The sequence below is a fragment of the Neolamprologus brichardi genome, chromosome 23 (assembly GCF_056152115.1).
Source record: "Neolamprologus brichardi isolate AB-2024 chromosome 23, ASM5615211v1, whole genome shotgun sequence".
Lineage (NCBI taxonomy): Eukaryota > Metazoa > Chordata > Actinopteri > Cichliformes > Cichlidae > Neolamprologus > Neolamprologus brichardi.
In genome coordinates, this window is record NC_142125.1 from 4,277,378 (window position 1) to 4,298,001 (window position 20,624).

The window sequence follows — 20,624 nt, forward strand, 5'->3', positions numbered from 1 at the left end:
GTGAGTCAGGTAAACTCACTTCTGACTAGGGATGGGTACCGGTATCGGTTCTCACATAAATGGTAGTAACCAGACCGAAAAGCAGCGCACATTTCGGTGCTTTATTTCGGTGCTTTTTTTTCCCTGAGCTGTGATACACTTTGAATTCTAGCCAATCATTTTACGTTTCCGAGGATAGTAGGCGGGCCCAGGTACGTACGTTCTTTTAGAGCAGAGCTACAGATTAAAAACGCCCAAGGGGAAGCGGTCAAAAGTCTGGCTGTACTTCACAGCAAAAGATGCAAACTCAGCAGCCTGCAACAAGTGCTTTAAGGTGATACTGTGATGCTGTCAAAGGAGGAAACACCTCGAATCCGATGAAACACCTGGCGACGCATAGCGTTTTTTAAAAAGCCGAGAAATGCGCCGTATTTGATAGCTTGCTGCGAGACCTCACACCGAGCGCAACTACTGCGGGTGTGGTGCCTGTTATCGGACCAGGAGTTTGCAACATCCCCCAAAAACCCGAAGAGGAGAGTCCTGGCCCCTAGCCCTGCCAGTGTAGCAGAAATGATGAGGATGATGATGGCAGCAGCAGCCGTTCTTCTCTGCGTGAGTAGCTTAATGTTGTTCGTGTGTAATTTACGTTGAGTAGGCTAACCACGTTATTACATTAATGCATGTAAGGTGAACTAGCAAATATCATCATAGCTACATGCGGCTGTCTTCTTGTTTGATGGCAGATACTCCCTTCACCCTGGCCAAAAAGGCTCAAATGACCAAAGAAAAAGTGGAAAACAGTTAAACATGAGAGGTTTTTGTAAAAGTTTGTTGAACAAAGATACCATATATGCCCCATAGCTGCAGAAAAGGCTAACATTGTTATCTTTTTACAAAAGAACAGCTGAACATGAGTGTTTTTTGGACCAATTTTGTGTTCTCCATTCTTTAAGCACCGGTTTGAGCACCGTTTAAGCACCGGCACCGTTTCAAAAGTACCGGTTTGGCACCGGTATTGGATAAAACCTAAACGATACCCATCCCTACTTCTGACCAATGGCAACAATACCAAGGAGAGATTTTGAGGATATTCTTGACTTTTGCTTGTTCTGTTAGTTTTAGTCTAGTTAGACTAAATCTGGTGAGAGTTGCTTCACATGTTTTACAAAGGGTCTTATATTTCCTTTTCCTGTTTTCCTTTTTGTTGCGTTTTCATGAGAGGTAGTGGTTCTGTTTCTTGATGGCAGCTCAAATGTGTGGATCTAATCTTATAAGGAGATTACCTCTGATTGGATCTCCCGAATATTTTCATGTCATTCGTTTTATTGATGTCAGTACATTTTATGTATGCCTTAGTTTTTATCTTGTTTTTGTCTGAAAAAAGAGATTGTGGTCAAAAAAATTTGACAAACGTTATTGGTCTACAAAATTAACACTTGTGCAGGCACAAATTAAAACTTTTGCCAACTTCTATATTTAATGGATTAATTCTAAGTTTATGAAAATGCAATTTGTTGGGAGATGTAATTACACATATTTATCTTTCTATCATTTTTCAATCATAATCCCTTTTTTCAATTAAAAAAAACCCTCAAAAACGACTTGCTGTAGCTTTAATGTTGTAGCTGTTTATGATAATTACTTCTGTTACTCTAATAATCTATATCATGTGAAAAACAATATATAATTAAAGCTTTAAAATAACAGAATTAAAAGTACAATAATTGCACCTCCCTAACACTGAACATAGCCCTGTCACTAAAGTCACTCCCAACTCCCTGAGAGTGGTTCTGGTTTGTTCCTTCCCTCTGTCACTTTGTACTGGCTCATAGGGAGTCATTTGATTGTTGGGTTTTCTCTGTATTACTGTCAGTGTTGGGGAGTAACGGAATACATATACCGCCGTTACGTATTTAAAATACAAAATATGAGTAACTGTATTCCGTTACAGTTACCGTTTAAAAAGGTGGTATTTAGAATACAGTTACTTTGTTGAAATAAATGGATTACACGGCGGTACTTCCCTGTTTCATATTGTGGCGGGTCAGGCCTGTTTGGGTTTTGTTTGACAGCTACGTTCTGTTGTTCCAGGTGGCAGCGTTACGGTTGCCATGGTTACAGGGTGACGCTCTCTCTCTGCGTGTTTCCTGGGTGAGAGAGGCCTTTTTGGTGTTGTTGTGCTAAGCTAATAGGCAGAATGCTACAGGTATAGCTCTAAAGAATGTAGCATCATAGGCAGTGTAGTCCGTGCTGCAGGGAGAATGGACTGCCACACACGTTATGTGTCTGTGAGCGAGGGAGGGAGAAAAAGGAAAAGTACGAGCTGTCATCGAGCAAAAACGGGAGCTGGAAGCATGTAAATATAATAATAACCACTGCAGCCAAGAAGAGTCCCTGACGAGCCCAGTTGTAAGTAAGCTATTAAGACTCGACTGTACACCGTGTTCGTGTTTTCCTCCAAAAACAATAAGTTCCTTTGGAGCAGCCGTTCAACGCCTCTCTCTGTCTCTTGCTAGCAAAGTTGACCCAGACAACAAAGTAAAGCTAGTTTTCGGCTACGAGCCCGACACAGAACCCACCGTATTAGCCAGAGGTCCCTTTACTACGGTTCGGAGCCGCGGACCTTCAGTAACAGTAATAAATCACAGCAATAGTACATTCATGTAGTTGTAAACAGCATGATAATATATTAAGTAATCAAAAGTATTCAGAATACGTTACTCTCATTGAGTAACGTAACGGAATACGTTACAGAATACATTTTGGGGCATGTATTCTGTAATCTGTAGTGGAATACATTTTAAAAGTAACCTTCCCAACACTGATTACTGTAGGGTCTCTACCTTTAAAGCACTTGAAGCTATATAAATAAAAGTGAATGTCTGTGCAGATGTTTAATCGTCCAGCAGTTGTGAGAGATTTCACTCTTTTTTGTTTGACTTTGAGCTACATCAGTAGCACGCTGTAGTAAGCGATGCGCTAACATCTCGAGATTGAAAAAAGACGCTGCAGCCCTTCTAGTTATTATTTCAGATTTTATTTATAAAATTGTTCACTCGAGATGCTGTGTTTTAACATATAGTGCATTCTCCTACGATGCAATGCTTGTGTGTTTCGCACACAGTCGAGCCCTCTAAGTTTTAACAGCCTGGCCATGTGGTGAACTGAATCATGAACACTTTGGCATAGTTTAGTGACAAACTATTGTGGAAACGTAGAAATGTAAACTCCAAATAGATACTTAAATCTGTCGCTGATGCCTGAGGGCCTAGTGTTAGAGTCACATTTCATACAGGACTTTACAAACACGCAATATACAAAATGGACAAAATATTAGGAACATTTGCTCTTGCGATATAGTGAAGGTTGCATCCAGGTGAAACATTCACTCTGAGTCAACTGTGATTTTTTTTTTTTTATAAACAGTCAAATATAGCCTGAAAAAGGAGTTGTAAACCATACCACTGGAGACATGTTATCTCAATATTCTGCACGCTCAGTGTACCGTAACCAAACCCCATCTACTTTACTGTATGAAGTGTCATTACACATTTAAGGTATACAAGTCACAAATAACCATAATAGTATCTTGGTGATATACAATATTCATATCACTGCTCATTTCATTACATCTGTTTCACTGATTTCACATCAGCCAGGAGTGGTTATGCTTTTTTATAGAGGGAGACACTTTCAGGCAGTCTCTGGCAAATAACAGTATAAGCCATTTTTTAAAAAAAATCTTTGCAACATATCTTACAAATAACACCCCCTTTGTTGAGAATGTTCCAGCCACATACTGGGAATACTTCAAGCAGAGTTCATTCTTAAATATCTAAATATGTATTGCTGCCCAGGTCCAGTCCCAGGGAGACGGATAGTGTAGATAGAGAGAGAGACACGATGATTGGAGAGTCAGCGAGCTTTGACATGTAAAGATGACAAGCTGCTGAAAGTTTACTTGGCCTGCAGAAACACAGGAAGACAGCTCAAAATCCCAGGTGAGACTTTTAGAGATTTACTTTACATGTAGCCTACATACCAAGTTTATATGAGCAATAACATACGGAAAAGAGGCTTACTTATGACTACAACTTTTCCTCCATATTTCCTCCATCGCTCCATCACTCCACACTGAGAACCACCAAGTGGTCCTTCTTGACCTGAAGGCATGGAAATTAGGATTTTACAACACATCATCACTTCATCAAGCTGCCTTTATTACATCTCAGGTGTAGAATACAGTAAAGTAGCCGTGCAACAGACTGCGTCTCACCTCTGACATGACAGGAAGGTTGTCAGAAAGGAACCATTTGGTTCGGCGGGCCTTGTCTCTCTGTCTCTGGATGAGCTTTCTTAGCAACCTCTTTACCTTTCGGTCTCTGGGGTCTGCACACTTCACCGCCTTCTTCGTGTACAGTCTTTGGAAGACAAATGCAAATTATGTGCAGAAGTTGCAGGATGACAGTACAAGGATGTGCTGAAGGATGGAAACACATCGATTTGAATGTGCTGCTGTCAGAAAGAGAAGATCATGCTGAGATCTACAAAGGTATTTGCCAGCTATAGCCCAAATTAAAATGAATATTTATATACTATAAGATAAAGAGGGGATTTTGTATTCCCCTCCTCTAGTATAATGAAGAATAAATTGCGATCAAACTAAAACAGGTAACGAAAATAATGCCTTGTATCCAACGGATGAGAATTCAGTGCTTTTGTTAACTGGGCCACATGAAAAAGCATTCATTCCCCAGCTTCATCAGATTACCCTGACCTGCTGGAAACAATAGGTATCACAATGTAGTTTACTTAACTAAACCCTGCTGTTCTGACTGACTGGCTGCAGCAGGGCTCAGCTGGCTCAGAAGGTATTTTCAGATGGCTTGTTATTCCCACATATTTCCTTTTTCACTTCCCTGGCAATTACAGCTCTAAGCCCTGCCATAACAACATGACCTGGAAAGATGACAATGCCTCTCAGCCCAAGCTCTGCCCTCCTCTAACGAGAGGCATATTTTCCATTCCTGCAGATTGCTGTGTGCTCTTTAGCTCCAGGAGTGGATAGTTGAAATACTTGCATGATGGCTTGTATACTGCAGTCGGGCCCCTCGGTCTGCACCTCAAACCGCAACACATCTTTGGTACGCACCTTGCCGTGGGAGTATAGCATGCAGCACTGGACATCGTTCTTCATCTGCACACCTATGGCTAGGAAATAACACGGACAAAGGAAGACAAATGAGTCGCTGAAACGAAAGCCGACTGCCAGAATGATGCTGAACTTTCAGGTGTTTCACATCATTGAATAGATTTCACATTTAATTACTTTTTTGTGAAAACGGGATGCTAATGCAGCGTCACGCCAGGCAGAAAAGTTTCAAATAATAGAAATTATTGCAGATTATCAGACCCTAAATCTGAGCGTTCATATTTATAGTTTTTCAGCACCGTCAAGTCCCTGTTCTGATATTAGCAAAGACCGAAGCAGAGTATTTTGCACATGCCCCACATATACGCAGAGTCACATATGGACACACGCTAGAATGCCAGAGGAATTATAATGGCATCCCGTTGTGCTGAGAAACATACGAGCATGCCAGTGAAACGGGAGAAAGTGGTAGAAAAAGCGAGGTGTTTGTGTGTAAGGAATGCCATGATGTCCCTTCATCCAAATCTGTAAACAACTGAAAGTGTGATGTGAGGCAGCAGGAGCAAAATAGGACAGTGCTGCTTTGTAATGCCACAAATGATTTTGAAGCCATCCTCAGCCACATCAGTGCACTTCCAGTGCTTTGACTACATTTCAGAAAACAGACAAGACTACACGATCACGCGAACTGAGCCCTGACACAGTTGCTGTCTTTTCTCCATGTGTGTGTGTGTGTGATGTGATTTCTGCTCCTCTGTTTACATCCATGCCTCCCTCCCTGCTGCTCCTGCTGCTGCTATTCCTCTTTCCCTCTTCTTTCCTTTTCTGTCTTCGCCATCACCGTCTATGCTAGAGTGTCCACCTGCAGGGTGCATGCAAGCCATGCAACACACACACACATAGAAAGTATGGTTATGTCCTACCTTCTACAGATGCCAAGAGGATAACAGTCAGAGAGATAACAGTCAACATCTGCAGCATGAACATGATGAGGCTGGCAGAGGAGGAGAGGAGGATAATCTACTCTGTCACCTCTCCCTCTATGGCTGCCTCTCTTATACTACTCCCTCCCTCTCTTTATACCTCCCTGCCCATCTCTCACTCACTTTTACCACCTCTCTTTTTTGTCTTACCGTCTTTCCCTCCCACCGTCTGTTTATCCATTTTCATTCTTATGCTCAACTAACTCCCTCCTTCTTTTTCTTTCACATTCATCTCACCTCTCCCTCATTTCTCCCTTTCAGTCTCCTCACTCAAGATGCCAGGCCTGATTTATTTCATTTAGGGTGTTAAATTACCCCTTCATTCTTTTTTCCTTTGCTTTCCTGCATTTTTCTCATTGAGAACCAAAATAGATAAAAGGCGAGTTATCAAGAAGTATTCAACATGCAGCATTTATATTAATTCCCATGATAAATCCAGTTATTTTGGCTTATTTTCATTTCCAAATAACAAAATGAATGTAAAATGGTTTGCAGCTGTATGGGCTGTAGGAGAAGCGGTAGTATCTGAACTTTATCTGGATCATTCTTACCACAGAGTTTTCTGTCTGCCTCCTTTAGTATATCTTTATCCTGATGTTAATATGAGTGAATGCTTTAAAAATGTCTCTTTCAGTTGTAATTTTAAATGGTAATAAATGTTATTCATGTAACATTTTACAATAGATCAAAAAGTCTGAGACAGATTCATGAAATCTATTTTGTTATGCTTAAATGCTTTTTAGATACATTTTATGCTCCTTTAACTCTTTAAAGCCAAGTTTTTGTGAGTCAGATATCATCAGTGTGATTTTTTTCCTTCAAAAAACTGAAATACAAAAAATTGTCTGATGTAGCAAATCTGATACAAATATCTTATTACTTTTTTGCCATCAGAAGGTTCATTAAACACAAACAATTATGATATTTCATGGTTGAGGCTTTAAAGGCTTAAACTGCTACATAAAAGAATAAAGTTTTCTCATTTAACATGCTTAATATCCCTTTATCTGCTCATTTTGAGCTCCTTGGCCTCTTACACTGTTAATGTTCATGTTAACGTTACGTTTCTATGCTAATGATGCACCGCTGTAAGCAGTCATTCAAAAAGTAAACAAAGGGTTAGCACCTTTGTTGGTGGAATACAGATGGTAAGTGGCAGCCATGCTGCTTGTCAAATGCACTTGCTAACTGATTATCAGAAAGTCTGAGCACCTTTATAAAAGCTGAAGTTTTAGAGGTTCTGTTTGGAGTCAGACGTTCAAAAATCCCAAGAGCTACATCTCAGACTCTACAGGCCTCAGTAAGCATGTTAGATGTTAAACTTTATGGTAGTACAATTAGAAAAACACTAAACAACCATAGCTTGTTTCTAAGGGTTGCTAGGAAACAGTCTCCTCCATTCAAAACGAACATAGCAGCACAGCTTAATTTTTGTCAAATTACATCTAAACAAACCACAAGACTTCTGAAACAGTGTTCTTTTCACAGATGAGGACACGGTTTTGGCCACAGTGCCACATTTGGCCCGAACCAAACACAGGCTGTCAGCATGAACACCTCATACTTTCAGCTTGTTTTGCTGACCTGGACACCTTACGGTCACTGAGTTGACTCCGAACTCCTCTGTATACCAAAGCAACCCAGAGTTACATGTAAGGTCATCTGTTCATGGCTAAAGCTTGGCCCAAAGTCGGGTCTTGCAAGCAGGACAATGATCCCGAGCACAGCAGCAAATTTACAACTGAAAAACAAAAGACTGTTGCAGTGGCTCAGTCGAAGTCCAGACCTTCGTAGAAAATCTGGCAACAACGTGAAACCAATCTGAGGACTTTTAATTCTAGTCTGGTTTTCTTACTATAATTGCATGCCTTGGCTCATGCCAATGCAAACTTGTCACCAAGTAAATGTTATAAATTTACCTAATAAAGTAACTCAGATGTTTGAAAATATGTCCTAAATGTTTTTGTAGTCTCTCCTTTTCTAACCATAAATCATTATAAAACATTGTTTCATTTACCAAACACCACACGAATACGCTGGAGGCACTGTGTTAGCACACTCACATCCATTACAGGGAGACTTCAACAGAAAACAACATCAGGATCTAATTATACAGACAGGAACTAGAGAAACTGATGTAGGCCTGCATCTGTCTCAGGAAGGTATTCCTTTGAACTGGCCCTATGATCGAGAAAAATGACAAACACACTTTGTCAAAGTCTGATTAGGCTGCCAGCAACATTGTATAAAGTGATCAATCAAAGGCTGGATTAGGTGTGACAGATGCACAAATATTCCCACATCATAGGGCTGAAGGCACTTAACGTGCCTGGAAAACTAATAACTTATTAAGAAGAATTATAGCTCTTATAGGTGTGGTACACAATAAGTGATAACACACAGACGATATATCACAGCTATCATATTTAAAGAATGTTTTTGGACTCGTGCGAGCCTAGAAACTGAAATTCATAGTTGGCATCATCCGCTGTGTGAAAAATTATGTGAAAATAAATTGTAGTGATCATTTCTAGGTGTGTGTGGAGTTACTCTGTTACACCGTTAAGGAAATATCACCTGTTTGTTCAAAAGCTATCACGTCTACCCAGGCTGACAACTAACATGTCTCAATTTTTAAATGTCAAAGAGAAACGTATGACTGTGCTTTACTCTGATCCGCTGTGGCAAGTTATTCATGTTGGATTGACACCAACGTCTGACATTCATAGTTGATGGTTTGGGAAGATGAAAGGACTTCAGTTGACATGGTGCCTTGCTATTTAGGTTTGGCCATGTATCTGCAGGGAGAAACATGAAGTATCATCAAACAAAGCTGACACAGGAATGTCATGTACATTGTTCTCATTCTGCGCTGACAAGGCTTAAAAAACTGTTTGGGTGAATCTGGTCGAAAAGAGCCGTTAAATAATTATATGGATATTTTAAGGGGGTAAAGGTGATATTTTTCCCTCCTTGTCACACAAATGAAGCTTGCAAGTTCAAACCCATCAGACCTCATTATTATAAATACCCTGGATTTACTGTACTTTAGAAAAGAATGCATTAGACAAACTTTCAGTATGCTGGCAGGGCAGTGCTGGAACAATGAGTTGCATTTCATGTAGAGAAATATTGCTTTAGACACTAATGTAGCACATATAATGGACACATTTTGGTGGATTTTATTGATGTGGGTCTGTCTAAGCTCCTGTGGCTCAACAGATCTTAAGAAGGAACAAATTATCCTTTGGCTCCTGCAACATACCAAGAAATATTCAGACAACATGGCAACAAAACGTCTCCTATAGAACCCTGGATATGAAAATATGCAGACTGTTGACTGAGGGGTGTGTTTGGGGTAAAGCTGTGTACGTGTGTGTGCGTGCGCATGTAAAAGAGAGGGGGATTCAAGAATTTGACCCAAGAAATCAGGTTGGAATCTCAGCTGTAAAAACATACCTTCCACATGACGACAGGTCTGCCTGTTAGCCCTACACTTTACGGATATCTCTGCAGTGATTAAATATCTCCTGTCAAGGTGTGGCAACCCAGAAACACGAGGGAAATCAAAAATAAAAGTAACAGCAGTGAGCGATCGGGGTGACCAGAGTAATGTTAAGAGCTGGAGTTGTACAGAGGCATAGTTTGACCTCCAGAAGATGATGGAGGGCTCAACCCACTGAACTGGACACACAGTCTTAACAGATCGGACTGTGCTCCCAAAAAGGGATTTGTAAGGGATAAGATGCAGGGGGGCAAATGCTTGATATAATCTTTGCAAGGCAGCAAACTGGGAGGTGTACAAAACAGACAACAAGCGGCGTGGAATGCAATTTTGAAAACTGAATTAAGCACAGCACTTTTTTTTTTCATTGTTTTTTGTGCTTAAAATACTGAGCAAAAAGTTCCAATGAAATGAGTGCACAAAATTCAAGGACAAGTTATAACCTGCAATTCCTTTTTAAACCTCACCACCATAGGAGAGACCAAAGAGCTGTCTAAGGACATAGGAGACATGATTGCAGAGTGCATATTAATAAATGAAAGAAAGATAAAGTAACTGTCAATCGCCCTCAGGCTGGTACCCCAAGATGTGCATCATCAGTGATCATGGGAACAACAAGGGATAACCCTAGGAATGCAAAGCAGGACCCCACTCACCAAGAAAACCAATGGTGACAAGTTGCCAGGTTGTGGTTTGAAAACTTGCTTAAGAAGGCCCATTCGGAGAAAAGTTTCAAGGTTGTTAGATGAGACCAAAATTGGGCTCTGAGCATTTAGAAAGAAATGACTGTTGACTGTGGCCCAAAGAACATCATCCCTACCAAACAGGTGGTGGCAGCATTGTGCATTGGGGATGTAAATCTGCAAAGGGTACAGGATTGTGCAGCACCTGCAGTTTAACCTCCAAAGCTGTGTCCCAATTCAGGGTCTGCACGCTTGAAGTACGCGCACTACGCGTACTACGGACGGTGCGTACTATAAGTACGAGAAGTGCGGAAGTGAGAGGCTTGTGAAATGGGACGGTCTAGCCTTCGTTGCGCTGTTCAGGTTGCCTAGCAACCATGATACTAACCGTGAGACACGTTACATACAGCATTGTGTGACAGAAATGAAGGAGAAAAAAATGTTTTGTTGGTCATTCATTTTTGTCATGACATCACTTTGATTAGTTGAGTATCTGAGGCTGAGACCACAGGACTGCAAAACATGATTGTTGGGCTTCATTTCTTTACTGAACAGTCATTTCAAGAGTAGTTAGTAAATAACAATTAGCTGATGTTGTTCATAGACTAAAGTCATCTCACTGTGGTAATGTAAATATAATATGGCCAATATTATAGTTATTGTCAGATTATATATATATATATATATATATATATATATATATATATATATATATATATATATATATATATATATATATATATATATATATGTGATCGATGTAGCGGTTCCGAATGACAGCAATATCAGGAAGAAGGAACACGAGAAGCTGGAGAAATACCAAGGGCTCAGAGAAGAGCTCGAGAGGATGTGGAGGGTGAAGGTAACGGTGGTCCCCGTGGTAATCGGAGCACTAGGTGCGGTGACTCCCAAGTTAGGCGAGTGGCTCCAGCAGATCCCGGGAATAACATCGGAGATCTCTGTCCAGAAGAGCGCAGTCCTGGGAACAGCTAAGATACTGCGCAGGACCCTCAAGCTCCCAGGCCTCTGGTAGAGGACCCGAGCTTGAAGGATAAACCGCCCACAGGGGCGTGCTGGGTGGTGGTTTTTTTTATGGCTTTACAACTAAGTTAATGCTGAGAGTACAAACATCACACAACTTTGCCGGCATGTGGCCAACAGCAATGTTTTAATGTTCTTCGTTATTAAACATTCTCACATAAATAAGTGACGTCATATTCAGTACTTACTTTTGACAGTTCACTCTTGGCCGCTCCCTTCTGCCGTATTTTGCGGCAAAATTATCCACACCCACCGCCGCGCTATGAATTGTGGGATATATGGGACCACGAAGCATGCACCGGACCACACTTGATATTTGGGGAAATCGACGGCGCATTTGGAGTATGCGTTTGAAGTACACTTCGAATTGGGACAGCCATCGTCGCGTGGCGTTGACGTAATTACACTTAAAATGCGTACTTCAAGCGTGCAGACCCTGAATTGGGACACAGCTCAAGTCTGAGGCCGTGGTTCTCAGTTGGAAAAAGGTGGAGTGTTCACTCCAATCCAGAGACAAGTTACTGCCCCCAATGGAGAACTTCAAGAATCTCAAGATGTCCTTCATAAGTGAGGGAAGACTGGGGCAGGATATTGACAAATGGACTGTTTTGGTGACATCAGTAAAGTGAGTGGTATGAACCCTGTAGAGAGAGCTGAAGCTTTGTGTAGCTAAGTGATAATCTAGAAAACTTAAGGATTTGTGAAAGATCTATGAAGAGCAGCGGCCAAAAATCCCCACTGAGTGCACACGAACCCGGTGACCAACTACAAGAAACATTTGACAGCTCTGCTTGCCAACAAGAATTAATCCAAGTAATAAATCATATTTTCCAAGGGGATACTTCTTTCCTTCATTTTTTCATAAGTGTTTAAAATTATGACTTAAAAAGGGAGAGAAATACTTATTTCCCCCGCAGCAGTACTTGCTAAAAATCACGTTGTCAATGCCAGCATGTGGAGAGCATTGCAAAATCCTATGCTTAACCTTGTGATAGAGCTATTGTGCCCATTTTATGGTAATCATTGCATATCTAAATAAAAAGAATGCAAATAGGTGCAATTACAATTCTTAAAATTGAAAAGAGGTCTTGGCTGTATTAAATGCCACTTTAATTTTACTAGTTTGTTATAAATAACTAAGCTTTAAAAAGCCAAGGGTTTAAAGCTTATCCCAGCATGCCATTTCCCCCCCATTATTATAAAAGCAAATCATTAGGCCAACCAGCCCTGGATTCATATTTCATGTTCTGCTTTGGACACGGGAAAGCTCTGCATTGTATCTTCACATGAGATTTCCTTCATGGAATGTCTTAATCGACTGTGGAAATAAAATTATGCTTCAACATGCGATTATATTTTATTAGAATAGAGCGCCGCATGCTCCCCTGTGCCAGTCAGGCATTCCTCTGCAGGGAGTTGACGGGACCAAATATCTGTGTTCATCCCCCCCCTCCCCTGAAACACTAAACCTAGAAAATCTGCTTAAACACGCTCGAGCATTTATTTTGAAAATCCGCACTACAAAAACTCAAAAGGTCTTGATTGAGCCTGGAGTGAGAAACCGGACACTCTGGATATGTTTAAAAATTGCTGCCAAGAAGAAAAGCACACATCTTATGTCCACAGAGATCCAGACACATTCCTAATGCAAACTCGAGGGTCGCTGTGTTGCACAAGAAATCTGACCTTCAACATTTCACCACTGGCTGCGGTGCGCTCTGTAAGAGTCCAAAACTCAATGTTCCAGCAATGGTAATGACATAATATTTATTCCAAGAGAATTGTCTTAGTAATATTTGAATAAATAAACATCTCACATAATACGCCATCGTCTTAAATGCAGAGCATCTTTCATGTGTCACCTGCGGTTTTATTTGTTATGAAAAGTATGACAAGAACAAGTTTGCAGAAACAATTGTTCAGGAGATGCAGTCGAAAACTCTAAAAACTAGGCTGACCTTGAGGCTGCTGTAGAGCCAAAATACCCCGGGGCATCAGTAAACGTCAGTAAAGGCTGTTCCGCTGAGACTAGCCTTTTTTCCACCACAAATTCAAAATATCAAACAAAATTAATTCAGTACGTTCTTTACTACAAAATAGTTTACTGCAGTTATGTCCCCACTGGCTGATAACAGACAAGGATTCAAGGGAAGGGTAAACAACAAAGACATTTAGAAACTCCTTTAAAAACAGTTAACAGGCTCTGGGGAGACAAATTTATGACTGATGCTTTTACTGCATAGGCAGTGTGTTTGGGATCATGGTCGTGCTGAAAAGTGAAGCCAATCAGACACTTTCCAGATGGTATTGTATGGTGTAGTACTTTTCTGTGTGCATAATTCCATCAGTTTGACCAGATTTCCAACGCCACTGGCAGAAGTGGAGCCCCAAACCATGAAAGAGACACCGTTGTTTTACAGATGGCTGACGACAGTAGTGTACCTCTCTCCTTACCATCTCTAAACACACTGACAAAATGTCAAATTGGGATTCATCACTTTTCAGCCCAGTTCTTATGTAATTTGGCATACCTCGGCCTTTTCTGCCTGCTTCAGTGAACAGTAGATGGAGCAGTTGATGGGCCACATCTCTCTTTGTTGGATTTGTTTCTATATTACTTAAAGAGGTGCTGTTGATCGGATAGTTTTTAAGCCTGCCATTTCTTTTGAATTTCACAGCACCAATTTCCTGAAATGTTTTAAGGACACAGAGCAAACCATCCTGACATAAGTTTTATAAATACTATTTTATGCTGGTGAAACAGTGTTTTGTTTGGTATTTTTCATAGATTGAACAAAAGAAAGGGGAACAGATTGTGTAACAAAGTGCAAAAACATACTATTTAAAAGTGGTTCTTTGCCAAGTTTTCCTTTATATTTATACGCAACACCAGTTTGTTGCTTGAGTTGGGCGCATTTGTTATGTTTGAATGATTCATAGCTCAGTGTTAACTGGCTTAATAAAAAAAAACATTCCTCTGAAAAATCTCATGTCCAAGGACTGGATTGAAAATGAGTGAAAAAGCAGTCAATATGAAAGGAAAGCCTGCAGAACTGCTGCTCAAAACCACTAAAATTATTACAAGAAAGTCTGATTTCTTAGAAGTGAAACATAAAGAGACAAGAGCCGGCTCAAGACATTTATACAGACAAAAAAAATTGTTGATCTGATTTGTCTCCAAAAACTTCAAAGATGTTATTCTATTATTTAAATACAAGGAGGAAATTCTACAAATGTGTTAGCAAGGGCAGGACCCTGGATAGCTCTGACATCACTGGATGAACACATTTACTTTAGAGCAGGCTGCTTTAAAAACAAACAAACAAAAATACATCCACCTGAACTGTGCAGGAGTAAAAAAGGCATTTAAAGTATGCACTTCAGTTTCTCAGCCGTGAGTGTTGCTCACAGTGCTTGTCATTCATTTTTCTTATGTTGAAACTTATTCAGAAGATGCTTAATCTCTTGTTTGCCTCTGGGAGATCTGAAAAACTAGTTAAAATTGAGGTGAAGTTTGCAGTGCACGAATATTTTTGCTTTTAATGTCACTCTGCAGATTTTAAATGGGAAAACTCCACTGAAGCCTGAAATTATTACATTTACAGCTTTACCAGTAATGCTGAGTGTGACACACACCTGCACAGACTTCATTCTGTTGTTTACATACTTTTATTTCTTGTACAGTGAATAGTATTTCACAAGTATATACAAAAAAATGTACACATTTCCATCACAAGTCTTCAAAGTTAAGCATGAAAAATCTTGAGGAACCATCGTATAAAAGCGTTAATAAATGTTGAATTTCAGATTTTGACTTAGAAAAGTAGCAGAAAGTTTCCAACAGTGAATTTTGACCTTGTAATAAAAACTTGGATGGTTGCAAACAGTTTTGACCAGTCTCCTGAAGCAGTCTTTAATCCAGTGTGCCTGCAGAAAAAAATAAAGTCAGTAAAACATATTCAGGTTCAAAACTGAGGCAATAAATTCAATATTAAGTGGAATACTGAATTTTGTGCATGTGACGAATTCAATCAGCATCGTAATGCAGACAACTTTAAAAGTTGTTTTTTACTTTTGTCTTTGTATGGCTTACCTTCAAGAAATGCAAACTCATCTATGGCTTCTATTGCATTGTCTGCGGAAAAGAAAACAAATGATACAATATTATCACAATATTTTACTCATGGCGTCATATAATTGGAATTTGCAACATTTTGCAAAATGCTGAGTATTGCAATGACGGATGTTGTGATCTATCACCTTTTTTCAACTGCAAATTATTTCCTCTAACTCTGTCAGTCTGTTTTATCCAATAAGATAACGTTATCTTCTCAATAGAACTAACAGTGTCACTAAAACCTGCCATAAATTTGCCATAACATGGAGTCAGTCAGTAAGTCATAAATCACATGCAATCTGTTTCTGTTGATACGGCAAACTGTGTCAAAAATCACAAATAAGTCTAATCGAGTTGTGCTCATTGACAAAGACTCATTCAGAGTGATGGCAACATGTTGCCAATCTCTCTGTCTTTATCGATTTGATACCAATTATTTGCAAAACTCTGAATAAGTTCTCTGAGAGTGACTGTAGACAGACTAAGTCAAGCTGCATCTGTTTGCAGAAAGCCTGCATCCTATCAGGAGCATTCAAAAATAGTTGTGAGTATGCAACACCTTCAGGCTGTGGGAAAGCATCTAGTCACCACAAGTTACAATCAGTTTTAGAAATGTAAAAAAAAAAATTAATAAAATCACCTTTTTTTCCTTTTTTTAAATTTTGTAGCTGCAAGGAGCCTGTTGTCCTATTTTTATTTGTGACTGAGCCATTAGCTTGCTCTGAATTAGGACGTAGTGTGTCCAGTGTTGGATGTTTTTTGATTGTCCTGATTTAATGCAAGTTTACTTAGTTAACATCTCAGCATGAGATAAGCCCTCTTGTTCGTAGTATTCCTAGAATATTATTACAAACCATATGTCAAACACACAAACTAAGCAGACACAGGTGCCTCAGGTGAGATCAAAAAGTAAAATTGATGCTGAAGACAGAACACAGGGGTGGCCACACAGAGTATATCTCTACTGAGTACAAAGCAACATGTGTAGCATGTTTTGAGTTGTAATGCTGATATTTGAATCAGTCACAGAAAAGGAACAGGGGCCTAAAATTAAAACATGTCCTGTTTCTTCAAGTCAAATCTCAGCGTGATGTAGTTGTTATTCTAAGAAATATGTACAACTGTCAAATTCAGGCTTATGAAGCAGGTTGTATAATTATCTTTGCGTAAGACACTGATCACCACTGGAGGGTGACTGTGCCCCTGTTAGGTTAGAAGCACACAGGCACAGAAAAAGGCACATATATGAATGAGTGAAAGAGGCTTGTAGAAGGAAAGTGCTTTGATGTTCTTTGATAGAACAGGAAAATGCTATACAAGCACCAGCCCATTTTCTATTTATGCAAGTAGACTTTAAATGGAATTAACATTAACACATGTTTAATCCACTTACCCAAGTCTTTTCTTTGCAAAGTTTTCCTCTTCCCTTGCTGTGCATACACTAGAGCATCTTTGGCAATCATCTCAACAAACAATTCCTGTACAAAAAGAAACCAAAAAGAAATCATTCAAAATGAACCACTGATAAAATATATTTGTGCTGAAATGCAACTGTTTTTGCACAACTGGCTGCTCCCTAAACAGTCACCACAACAGATCATCTGCCTCCATGCCACCCTATTGCTAGCATGCTCTTCTGCATGTCCCCCTTCACCGCATCAATGAACCTCCACTAAGATCTTTCATCTTTTCTTCTTGCCTGGCAGCTCCACAGTCAGCATCCAGTATATCCACCATCTCTTCTCTGAACATGTCCAAACCATTGTCTCTGAAGTCTGTCTTTAACCCCAAAGCACTCCACCTGAGCTGTCCTTCTAAAACACTCTGTTTCTAATGGTCTCTCCCAACAAAAACCTGAGCACCTCCAGCTCTGTTCCGCCACCATCTCCAAACCATACATCGTAGCAAGTCTCACTGACACCAGGCCTTGTAAACCTTCCCTTTCCCTGCTATCCTTCTGTCACACAGTCTCCCAACACTCACTTCCACCCTGCCTGCACTCTCTTCTTGACCTCTCTTGAGCACTGTTTGTCCCAGGTATTTAAACTCATCTACCTTCACTACCTCTGCTCCTTGCAGCTTTACTGTTACACCTGTCTCCCTCTCATTCACACATGTATCCCATCTTGCTTCTACTAGCTTTCATTCCCTATCTAGCATGAAGTTTGTTCAGTTTGACTCTAACATTTTAGTTAGACATTAACGTGAGTAAACGCGTTTACTCCAAAGGTTAACCTACACTGAAGTTTAAATATACTTCAGTAATTTCAGGCTGATAAATTTAGGTCATGGCTGATAAATAAACTAAAATGAAATATAAACATTTAAAAAATAGATTATTTACTATCTGCACTTAAGTTTGTTAGCATCATATAGACAGTCAGCACTCGTGCTACCAGGACCGGTTAGTGGTCTCACCGTGGCTTTAGCGATGATGAACACAGACTCCTGGCTGGCGAGGGCCACGTCTGGGTCGGTCTTCATCAGAGCCTTGATGCGGGCCAGCGGGAGTTTGGACAGCCGGCTGTGGCTCACCGTGACTGGGCCCGTCTGCTGCTGCTGGCCGCTGTCCTCCGCCTCGGCCCCGCGGGTCTCCTCCTCACTCTCACACCGGTCAGGGTCGTGCTCCGTTGCGGTCACAAGACTCGTCGTCACTGTTGCTGCCATTTTCTGATATTTTGCGCTAATTTTATGTCTTAAGAAATAAACACACACGTAGAAACAACTATAGTTTAATAGCTACATGTCACAGATAATAACATCAACAACCGCAGCGGGCGCGCGCCAGCATGTGGTTCCGGGCTTTCGTGAGAAGGCCTTCGCTGATTCGTCAGTGAGTGCAGGCCCCGCCAACTAATCCTCTTCGGTGATTGGACAGATTGTGAATCCAGGCTTCGCTATTGGCTAAAGTTAAACGTCATTCACCGCACATTACCGCCTAGATAGCGGGGTGTAGCCAGAGCCCTACTAACCAAGGGGTCCGAGTGTAGACACGAAGTCGCAGGTGAAGTTGGCCACAAATAACACTTTGCTATTATATGGTTAAAATATATCATTTTTATAACTTTGTAATTGCACATTATTTTGTGTATGCGCTAAATGTTATTTTTTGTGACATTTACCAAAGGTGGGAAAACTCAACTGTACTCCTCAATATTTCCACTAGGGGGCAGTGGGAACAAACTATTAAAAACAACTGTATAGTACTGTGCATCAGTATACGCTATTGTGAACTTATTGTGAACTCTACTGTGAAATATAAATGGCTTACAAAGACTTTAATGACAAGTCAGTAAAATTGTATTCATTTGAAGTTTTGTTTGTCTCTGGTGTCCAGTATTAGCTCTACTTTTAATGATTATTGTTGCTGTTAGAGTCAACGCACTTTGTGGATTCCTTCATCAGCTGACACAGAGGTCATCCAAGTGTGGATGTGGTGTATGGCTATGGCTGAACCTGCAATCTTTTTAAGCTCTCTCTTGTTATGTGAATACAGCATGATTAATGGGAAGCTGAAGTTTGCTCTTATGGTCTCAGTGTTTGGGTTTCAATTGAATGAATTCATAGATTCTCATACCTTCTTTTCATCCATATCTGACAATATTAGCATTTTTTAGCCAATTATGACAGACATATATGTCTGTGTCTCTTCACATCATATTTTCTCCTGTGTAAAACTGAAAAAAAAAATCAAAAGTCTACAAAACCTCTATTTCAGAATATACTGCCGCTTTATTTTCCTTGTGATAGTTTCCCTCATAATCACCAAAATCTGCATTGCTCTGGTAACTTGTCACTTTCGCCGATGAGTACAGTGTTAGACCCACAACCCTTCTTCTTCTTCTGCCTATATAAATAAAAACATCTTCCCTTATATGCATTTTTAAGGAATAAATGGCAAAAAAGCCAGATGTAGCAAATAAGATATTAATATTAAATTAATTAATATTAATTAATTTATTCTTATTTCATCAGAAGGTTCCCTAAACACTCTTATTTCCAAAAAAAATTAATTTTCTGTCAGTTATTTGAGAAAATCACTATATTAATATGCTTAATATGGTTCAGGCTTTAAAGTGTTAAAGAGCTTAAAGAGCTATTAAAGCTTAAAGCTGGGCTTTTAGTAATCTGCTAGTTCTTTTATGTTTCTCGACGTGTTTGCGTGGGTTTTCTTCAAGTAGTCCGGCTCTATCACAGTCCAAAGATTAGTTTGTGATTCAAAATTGCCCACAGGGATGAATGTGAATACTTTTTCGTCTCTCTGTGTTAGCCTTGTGTCAGATTGGCAACCTGTCCAGGGTGTACCCTGCCTCTCACCCTATAGCAGCTTTGATAGGCTCCAGTCCACCTGCAATAGAGTATCTAAATAGCACATTAAACTCTTCTTACCTGAATATTTTAATGTATGAAGCTGTTTTCATTAGCACTTTATTTTATTCCAGAAAGTTATTAAAACACTTTTTAGATTTTATTTATTTATATATTTTTTGGCAGAGCTTGACGTTGCCATCTGACAAACAATAAATATGGTCTAATGAAGGGTCCTTAGGGACTAGTAAAGCGCTATATAAATACAGGCCATTTAATGAAAAGAACGCCCACGAACTTGCTTTAATGTGTAAGTTACATGAGCATTATCATCATTATGAAAGCAGGCATGCCTATTTTTATTCTTTGAAAGTATCTTTGCAGCATGTCCATTGTGTCAGGTCATGTCAGCAGTCCACTAATACACTCCGTTAATAGGATTGTGAGGACTGCTTTAGTCCACTGACGCTCCATTCACATGTTCAGCCACAGTCAGGTGTTACACTCCGAGGAAGAGATATGAAGGACTCACAGCTCCCAGGTAAAATATTTTAGTTTTATTACTGTTATTGATCAGCTAATGTGATTCGTTTCTTTTTCATGTTGTTTTTAAAATTAGATGTACTTTTGTAAAAAGTACTTTAAATCATTTGTATAAAATCTCTTATCAACTGTAGCCTTGGTGATTAGTAAGATTTAGAAAACCCATATTTGGATGATTTAAAATTGTATTTTATTTCCGAAGTGCCAGATTGGCAACTGAATATATCTCCACTCTTATATGTGAATTTTCCACAAAAGATGATTCAAAGCTACTCATTAAATCTCATTCATTGCTATTATTTTTCACATTGAC

The 20,624-nt window shown here is 39.8% G+C and overlaps 2 protein-coding genes across 2 annotated transcripts; both read right to left on the reverse strand.

Moving 5' to 3' along the window:
* Positions 1-3,000: 3,000 nt before the first annotated feature.
* Positions 3,001-6,235, reverse strand: ccl44 (chemokine (C-C motif) ligand 44). The gene is made up of 5 exons (XM_006800421.3): positions 6,055-6,235; positions 5,061-5,190; positions 4,256-4,400; positions 4,062-4,142; positions 3,001-3,945 (listed from the first exon to the last, which is right to left on the reverse strand). The coding sequence occupies exons 1-4, from the start codon at positions 6,116-6,118 to the stop codon at positions 4,104-4,106; spliced, it is 378 nt and encodes a 125-aa protein (XP_006800484.2). The 5' UTR covers positions 6,119-6,235; the 3' UTR covers positions 3,001-3,945; positions 4,062-4,103.
* An 8,758-nt stretch (positions 6,236-14,993) lies between these two features.
* pole4 (polymerase (DNA-directed), epsilon 4, accessory subunit) lies at positions 14,994-18,267 on the reverse strand. The gene is made up of 4 exons (XM_006800420.3): positions 17,879-18,267; positions 16,854-16,938; positions 15,437-15,478; positions 14,994-15,270 (listed from the first exon to the last, which is right to left on the reverse strand). The coding sequence occupies exons 1-4, from the start codon at positions 18,125-18,127 to the stop codon at positions 15,257-15,259; spliced, it is 390 nt and encodes a 129-aa protein (XP_006800483.1). The 5' UTR covers positions 18,128-18,267; the 3' UTR covers positions 14,994-15,256.
* Positions 18,268-20,624: the final 2,357 nt, after the last annotated feature.

Excerpts from the sequence above, each read along its gene's own strand:
- ccl44 (XM_006800421.3), bottom strand. The coding sequence starts at position 6,118 with ATGTTCATGCTGCAGATGTTGACTGTTATCTCTCTGACTGTTATCCTC. Across the intron at positions 4,401-5,060 it reads TGCAGTATACAAGCCATCAT|ACTGTACACGAAGAAGGCGG; the intron begins GCAAGTATTTCA and ends TGTCTTCCAAAG. Across the intron at positions 4,143-4,255 it reads ACCTTCCTGTCATGTCAGAG|GTCAAGAAGGACCACTTGGT; the intron begins GTGAGACGCAGT and ends CCATGCCTTCAG.
- pole4 (XM_006800420.3), bottom strand. The coding sequence starts at position 18,127 with ATGGCAGCAACAGTGACGACGAGTCTTGTGACCGCAACGGAGCACGAC. Across the intron at positions 16,939-17,878 it reads TCATCATCGCTAAAGCCACG|GAATTGTTTGTTGAGATGAT; the intron begins GTGAGACCACTA and ends CTTTTTGTACAG. Across the intron at positions 15,479-16,853 it reads TTTGCAAAGAAAAGACTTGG|ACAATGCAATAGAAGCCATA; the intron begins GTAAGTGGATTA and ends TCTTTTCCGCAG.